This window comes from Haliotis rufescens, unplaced genomic scaffold (genome assembly GCF_023055435.1).
Source record: "Haliotis rufescens isolate VD_foot unplaced genomic scaffold, xgHalRufe1.0.p SCAF_28, whole genome shotgun sequence".
Classification (NCBI taxonomy): domain Eukaryota; kingdom Metazoa; phylum Mollusca; class Gastropoda; order Lepetellida; family Haliotidae; genus Haliotis; species Haliotis rufescens.
In genome coordinates, this window is record NW_025963979.1 from 5,575,712 (window position 1) to 5,584,092 (window position 8,381).

The following is an 8,381-nucleotide window of genomic DNA, read 5'->3' on the forward strand; positions in this document are numbered from 1 at the left end:
GGTTAAAGACCAGCATACATTGTACACAATGAACACACTACACAATAACCACCAGCAGCAGCAAGCTTGACCCCTTTTGTAATATTACAATAGGTTAATTAACAGTGTTTTTCAACCGTTGACAATGCATTGGATTATGTCTTTTTTTTTATAGAGCAAGCAGAAAATTGTTTAACAGATTTGAATGACAGACAATTCTGTAAACTTAGTACTTCATCACATAATTTGAATGCGAATTTGGTTCGTAAAAATAAGCGTATTGAAATAGACAAGTATGTGTGTGACTTATCCCTGTTTTGATAACGCTGCATTTTTAAGGCAAATTGCAGGTTTAATCATGGCTGATTACTTAGTATTGTCTCCGAAAGTTATGCATAAAGATTCCTTAAGGAAAACTGAGGGTGCCAACCTCACCCCAGGCATCCAGCATACCACTTAATTTGTCTTGGCATCCAAATCGAGAGACGTATCAGTGTACATAGCTGGTACAAGTAAATTTCATTGGGATTTCCACATAAAATGCATTACCAAGCATACTATATATTGATTTGTCACATTTTGCAAGAAACCAAGACGAAAATAGATTTCAACATTGAGATATTGGCATCCGTGTAAAAGTCACGCATTTCTTGTCATCCAGCGAAATGCACTGCGGCATTTCTGTAAGACAGGGCTCCGCATCCCGCGTACCCAAGGGGGTTCTCATGCTCAATCCTTAAGTCTCTCAATCTCAGAGCTGACATAAGTATAGCTTACTTGTAACGGGAATGGGTATGAATGGAATGAGGAGGTGGTACCTTTATTAAATGCATATATACATGTTCTAGGGGCAGTAACGGATACTACAAGTTACTCTGTACAGCGAATGCTGCGGCACCTTAGAGGTTTGGGCCAGTGTCAACATAATAATAGTCCGATAACAAAGATAAACTGTCTTATGTAAAAATCAAGGAACAGTGAAGGTTGTTGCAATCTCCTTGTTCGAACATACAATAGTCTTTTGTCAATAAAACTATGCCGATGTTTTTTACAAATAAACAATAAATTGGCATAATCACGCATGATAATGACAGCTGCTCGATCGCCTTTCCAAGCCAGTCGCAGGCACTAACGGGAACCAGTCTGAGTGCTTTCCTCACCCACCGAAGCTCCATCACAACGCGTGACACAATCGCTTACCCTATCGTGTGCAAATGTCGCTGAAAGGAGCTTTAAATCTTTTCACGCGCTGTTACGAATGTAGGCGGCGCTTTAGCTTCCATAGTGACAACAAACAAACTTCCGCTGATGGTTGCCGGGGATCTCTAAGCAACGTTTATCCTGTTTCTCCTCACGTCTAGCCCATGTAGATTACTAAAGGAGGGGAAAAGTAACTCTCAAAGTACACTCGCAGCACACAATAGGCAAGTATGGCGACGGCAACACTTCTGAGCCGTGAGATTCCTCCTGAAAGGCCTGTTCTGAAGTCAGAATCAGGCTCTATTAATAATGGAATGGAGACAGTTTACACTGGCAACACTGGAAACAACATGGGCATATCCACCGAAGGATTTAGGTCGGCTAAGTACAATCCTTCAGAATGGCACGAAAGTAACTACTCGAAATACTACCAATCGTTTGTTGACAGAGATGGGGCGGAAAAGTTGCGCCACGAATCAAAGAGAGTTTCAAATGAAACTGAAGCAACAACAAACAAAACACAGTCCGAGGTGACCAAGAAGCTGAACGAAAGAGTCCAAGATATCCACTTCTGGAAATTCGAATTGGAAAGAGAAATTGGTGATGTTATTTCTGAAACAGACTTGTTGCTTGCCCAGAAAAAGCGGCTGGAGAATGCCCTCCGTGCCACTGAAGTACCTCTCCATATTGCAACAGACAATCTCAACTGTAGGCAAAGGAGACAGGGAGTGGATCTGGTTCAGGATGACCCAGAACTGTCGTTATTAAAGGTATGATTGAAGGGTGTTGCATGGTTAGCCATCGAGCCAATCATCTTTGATTGTAGTGTATCTTTTACCAAATGCATAGTCAGAATTATAACTTGTCATGTAATTACATATATAGCTGCCATCATAACTATGTACTGATCAGGTGTCAGGGGACCCTAATACTACAGTCTATCCTTACTGATCTGTTTTAACTATATGGGATCTACTGGGTGCAAATGCACAGCAACAGTTCACACCTTAATAACATTCTACTAAAGTTACATCTAGTGCCCCCCACCGTGATATTGCTGGAATGTTGCTAAAAGTGGGGTAAAACCATACTCAATCACTTAAGTTACATGCTTCAATAAAGTGCAAATTAAGCAATATCGTGAAAATAGTTATACGCCAAGATCCCAAACCATTTTCTCTTAAATATGGCCAAACATTGGAGGTTGACAATATTGGGTACATCTGTTCTACGCAAAACAAAATTTATGTGTCAAAAATCATATTTGTATATATAAGATATCAATGTTTTTCATTTCAGGAGGTGGAGATAATTAACAATGTTCAAGATCTTCTTCAGAAAACAATTGGTCAAGCTGATGCACAGATAAAGTAAGATATCCCAAATTCATAAAAATTATTAAAAAAAATTCTCATAAACATTAAACATGTTAAACACAGACTTTAAATATCAAAGCTTACAATGTTTTCAGAATTATTCACCTTAAAGTTACTATTTTCAGATTAATTATACTTTGACATGGTGCATAAACAATTTTCATTTCTTGTTCAAGGCAGAACAGAAATGCAAAGCAGGATCTGGAAATGGATTGGAGTGATAAAAAGGAAGCATTGGAAATTGACACAAAATGTGCATCACTCCGAAATCACCACACTCACAAACAGTTCTACCCTGGAGCAGCTAAGTTCCAAGAAATGTAAGCGAAATACAAAATAGTGTCGCAGAGACAGTATTTGATTGCATCATTGAAAAGGGCTTCTTTTTTTTATCAAAATCATTATTTGTTTTTACCAAACCACACTTAAAACCGACCATTCAATTCCTAACTTAAGCATAACAATCCAGTATTTGTATATGTTTATCCTTTCTCAAGAACAATGAGCCAAATATAATACAGTTTTGGAAAAGCACATTAGTAGTATGAATGAACACTTGTGATCACTAAATAATCACATTTCCAGCCAATCCACCCCCGAGTCCTGGGCTCAGTTTTCACACGACAACATTGTACGAGCTGAGCATGAGCGAATGGCCTCCATCCAGCTGCGAACCCTCATAGACAACATCTTGGAGGACACATCCCGTGACATGCGGGAACAGTGTGATGCAGTGGATGTTGCCTACCAGAAACGTGTTGAGGACATGGAGGACGCCAAGACCAAGCTTGAGGAAAATCTTCACAAGGTCAGGCTTTCTATCACAATAATTTGTTCAGGCCATATCAATATATTTGAATGGGTTTGTCTTAAATTTGTGGAATTCAAAGCAAACAAGAACATCTATATGCAAGTGAATGCAAAACATTTTACCTTGTTGGGAAGACATTGTCACTGGAAAGCCATACAAGCAGATGATGCACAAAGGGACATAACTCCAATTTCTTACCACCCAGGCTGATAGCGATCGCCCATTGAAAATGCATTGACAAGCCAGATCAGCCTGGCAGGGGATGTAATATGGGTCAGGTTATTACACCCCCTGTGAAATGACCATGTTAGGTTGACTCTGTCACACATGCAAAAGTGCTTCATATATTTCATAGGTATATGATTATCCATATCAGTATATGGGTGTCATAGAAAGCTGTATTTGAGGAGTGGACACGTTAGGAGTGACAGTTAAACAAATGTGGTGTATGGGTCTCGTTGCCATGCCTCGTGTCAAAAACCAAGGACAGATAATTATGAAATACAGTGTCATGTTGAAGAGACTTTCATGTCGAGTTTGGCGTTATCTTGCCATTCCAGTCATAAATCACACACCCAGTTTATTACAGGGGTGCAAGCCTCGTCAGACATATATTGATCACAATAAATTGGGAAGTGCATGAGAAGGTGTGCAGACCCATAGATTTGCCTCTTATTTGAAGTACCAAAGTCCTTAAAACACAAGTTAAATGAAAATTATGTATGTCTGAAAATATTTTAATGTTTTTAATCATTCTCACATTTGTTTAAATGTGCCTATCTCTAACTTGTAGTGGCCACCGCATTTCATTGATTTTCTTTAGGTCATTGTGTATTACTCTCGTCCATTTGCATCATGGAGAAAGTAACAGTGACAAAATGCTTTCATCTGAAGATGTGCATGTGTTTCCTTGCTTCAGAAGTAAGAGCTAGATTGTTCCTTTGTGTGCAGGTGTGTGATGAGATCAGCAGCCAGGAGAAGAATATTGAGAATTTGAAGAGGGCCATTCGGGACAAGGAGGACCCACTCAAGGTTGCTCAAACTCGCCTCCAGAACAGAACATTCCGTCCAGGAGTTGATCTTTGCAGAGACCCTGTGCAATACCAGTATGTACAATTTAACTTCAAACACAGAAGTCAGATATGGTTAAGTTAAGCATTGATCTAGCAATTGGGATACAATGACATGCATCAAGCAAGTCAGCGAGTCTGACCACCCAATCCTGTAAGTTGCCTCTTATGACAAGCATGGGTTGCTGAAGACCTATTCTAACCCAGATCTTCACGGGTCAGTCACAAATGGAGGTTATCACAAATCTGTTGTTTTCTGTACAGAAATTCAGATAGTATTTTTATTTCATTATCATTGAAACAAAAAGCATTTTTATTATATTATTATATTTTAGTTATTAAGATGCAGAACAGGATGATCTGATATCAGTATCAATTGGCATTTGTTAATAATTCCTTCCTATTTCACTCCTGCAGGCTCGTTGGTGAGGTAAATGAGATCTGCCAGTCAGTTGATGCCCTCCAGGCCAAGCTGAACGATGCTGTCAACTCCTTGAAGGATCTCCAGGACAACCGTATGTCTCTAGAGAAGGAGATCTCTTGCAAGAAGAACAGTCTCTTCATTGACAGAGACAAGTGCATGACCCATCGCACCCGCTACCCAACCACCCTTAAACTCCAGGGCTATCAGTAAAGTCTAGGCATACAAGTCAAATAAAAATATCAGAGAAACCAGTACCGTTGAAGTTAATTATATAATGATTGTTAAGTATTAACTTTTACAGCTGATGGAGTTCACTCTGCTCTGTCAGCTGTTCATTTCACTGTTACATGATTATTTGGAGATACATTTGTTGTGGTTTATATATTATTTTTGTTTGTTTTTGTTAAAACAGGACCAACCAAATGATGCAAAACACACACTGTAACCTTACTTGTAGAATATACACAAATGGATATCTTTTAAGTTTTAGTTCATGAATGCCATTTTGTTTGGTTATTTCTGTGTAGTCCACGGCTGTGATATTAAAACTATAAATTGTATTCCATTTCCAAGATGTAGCATTGCAGCAGTTTGCAGTTGACGTGTCATTACCCTGCTTGTTGATTTATCTTCAAATACTGTCTCTTCACTTGGCCAACTGTACATACTATAATAACTATCTGTAGCACTGAAAAAATCTTTCCAAGTGCAAATCGAGGCTTGTGTCACATGTATTTCATCAGTATTATTGTTTACGCCAATTGGAGCCGCACACAAAGATCTCTTAAAGTGATTAATAATGCTTATTTGTATATAAAAGATGAATAAACCTACAATAAGCATCATCAGTCCTGTGTTGTCTGTTGTATCTTCATACAATGTTTCTTCTCATTCTGAAGACAAGGAGCATCTGCATGTCCCAAAATCCTGCACCACCCCCTCTCCCAATTCCTAAAGGGAATTCATCAATCTCACTAAAATCAGATCTAAGTTCTCGCTGCCGCTAAACGACCTTTCGCAAACATTGACTGACCACTGAAACGAAGAACAAGAAGTCGACATCAGCTAATTAGAAAACAGCTTTCTCAAACTTTATGGCTCTCGTTTCAATCTGGCGACTTCCATTTCAGACTATGCTTGAAAAATATGTTGACACAGTTCTCGATTAAAATTTTGAAAACTGAAAAGAACAATCCGGAATGTCTAATAAATGGTTACGATTGTATTGCACTGCTTCCCACGTACTGTGCAACGCCTCCTCCTTTCAAATGTTTATCCTACAGAAGCGAGAGACAGACGATAATTTTGACGGAATCAGTCGTACTGGCTGTAACTGTCATTCGGAATACCCCGTTTTAACGTTTTCGAGGTTGCATGTTGAGAAAACACATTCCGACTGTCACTTTCATGATCTGGTAAGCGACGCTTTGATTGGTCAGATGAAAGTTCGTTCTGACATGACCCGTAATGAAATATCCTCAGATCTTTGTTTAGCGATAGCGAGAACTAAGATCTGATTTTAATGAGATTGGGAATTCATATACAATGTTAAATTCCATCTATCAGCTGTTACATTTCATGACAAAGTACATCATTAAATGATCTACCTCATCCACCAACATCAGTTCAGTTTGAGATTTCAGTCAAAAGAATGTCTTAACCAAGAGCAAAATCTGAACTAGAAAAATCCTTTTACCATCTTAGCTCAAGGAGTCAAAAGGTTGCACCAATTAACCAGTAGTTGAAGGTGTGAGAATAAGGATCCCTTTTGCCCTGATAATTCTAGGTCTGTCTACACAATACATGTTTTTGGGTTTTGCTACAGTGGTAAATGTCTTCGACTTGTGACTCATCTAAATGAATGCTATGGTAAAACTGAATTACTGTCCAAAGCTGTGGGGGTATTGGAAACGTTTTTATTCAGCATGTGTTGTAGCACGCATATAAATGGCCAATTTGCACCAGTGTTGCACCTTAAGTGCTGTAAGAGGTTTCCACATTTACAAGACACTTGGACCCCTAAACGTTGGTGATGTCCTGAATACTATAGCGACATTTTAAATGCATAGGGCTGACACGCATATTGGTTTGTAGTTACTTTGTTTGTTCTTTTGACAACTGTCATTTCAATTGTGAACGTGTTCTCAACTCAAAATTTTCAAGTTGAAAAAAAAATCATGTCTTTTGTTTAAGTATTGCTTTGTGATTCAATTTGTGAGTATTGTTTCATTAAACTCTGGATATTCTTTCTTCCTGTTGTGTTTTTTTTCCATTTTCGTTATTAAGCCCATGGCTTAAATTTGAATAAAAAGTTTCTCAATTAAATAGGCAAAAAAAAAGGGCTTAATTACAGCCCAGGCTGCAGTTGTACAAAAAACCAACCTAAGACTGTCGTAAGTCTATGTTAATACTTGGGAGTCACGATCACCATAGCAATCATATCGCTTTGAACAACGACGTTCAGTGCTTTAAAACTTGCAGTTCTAGTACCTAGTACCATAGACAATCATGTAGGTCCACTGGGGTGTATTTCTTCTCGTCTCTCAATGTTTGATGAGGTAGACTTGAGGGAGGTGGATGTGTATTGATTTCTACATTTGCTCTGCAGAGCATAATAATCTCATTCAATGTTACTGGTACACTGTGCTATTTGAATATAATCTTTGACGTGCCTGATTTATTACTTGTCCAATCATCAGTATTTACTGGGAGTTGCTTACCAAGCCTGTGTCATGCATTTATAAAGACTTATACCATACTGGTGTATAACTACAGACTGCTCAATATCTAGGTTTAGTGGATGTGATAATGTGACAAAAATATGTTAAATGAAACTTGAAATAACACACCAGAGCAGAATTTGGCAAATGTATCAAGTGTATATGGTGTTACACCTTATTGTCAGCAATAATTCAAAAAGTGTTTGAAAATATGTGTGTATGATGATAAGCTGGGCTACATCATTATTCCATCTGTATCATGGCTTCGGACACCAAGAACAGGTTTCACCTATTGCACTCAGTTCAAACCTAAGACAGGTGTGAGTGAATACTTTATCCATCAGGCTACCCCACAGCCCTGTCTGCTGTGAAGTGAGTGTATATATAGTTTTATGCTGCAACCTATAAATAATCAAATGAGAAACAGGCAAATCCAGACCCAAGTTGTATGAAGCAATGACATTCAAATAATAAGCAATATCTTGTAACCATCCAATCCTACTGAGTAGACTTGTACAAGAAGCATGCAGTTCTGGGGTCTTATTCTGCCTTGGAATCTGCATGCGCTAGTAAGCTACTTTGAACAAACTTCAGTTATGTCATGGCACCTTGGACCACCAATGCCACACAAGTGTTTAAATGTGATACAGATGCCAATTTCAGTAATTTCACCATGAAACATGCTCAGCTCCTTTTAAGTCTCTATCAACAAATGATAAACATATTCCATGAAAGCAAATAAATAACTGTTTTCATGGTTGGATCAGGGAAGAGCACAATTTAAAATCCATCTCCTAATGA

General features: G+C 38.5%; 1 protein-coding gene across 1 annotated transcript; it reads left to right on the forward strand.

The window, feature by feature from the left end:
* The first annotated feature begins 1,257 nt into the window (after positions 1–1,257).
* On the forward strand, positions 1,258–5,708 carry LOC124139469 (tektin-4). The gene is made up of 6 exons (XM_046506541.2): positions 1,258–1,949; positions 2,479–2,549; positions 2,732–2,875; positions 3,141–3,363; positions 4,318–4,472; positions 4,854–5,708. Exons 1-6 carry the CDS (start codon positions 1,410–1,412, stop codon positions 5,068–5,070), a joined length of 1,350 nt encoding a protein of 449 aa, XP_046362497.1. The 5' UTR covers positions 1,258–1,409; the 3' UTR covers positions 5,071–5,708.
* Positions 5,709–8,381: the final 2,673 nt, after the last annotated feature.

Coding starts and splice junctions, on each gene's coding strand:
- LOC124139469 (XM_046506541.2), top strand. CDS start 1,410: ATGGCGACGGCAACACTTCTGAGCCGTGAGATTCCTCCTGAAAGGCCT. Junction 1,950..2,478: donor CAGAACTGTCGTTATTAAAG/GTATGATTGAAG, acceptor TTTTCATTTCAG/GAGGTGGAGATAATTAACAA. Junction 4,473..4,853: donor AGAGACCCTGTGCAATACCA/GTATGTACAATT, acceptor TCACTCCTGCAG/GCTCGTTGGTGAGGTAAATG.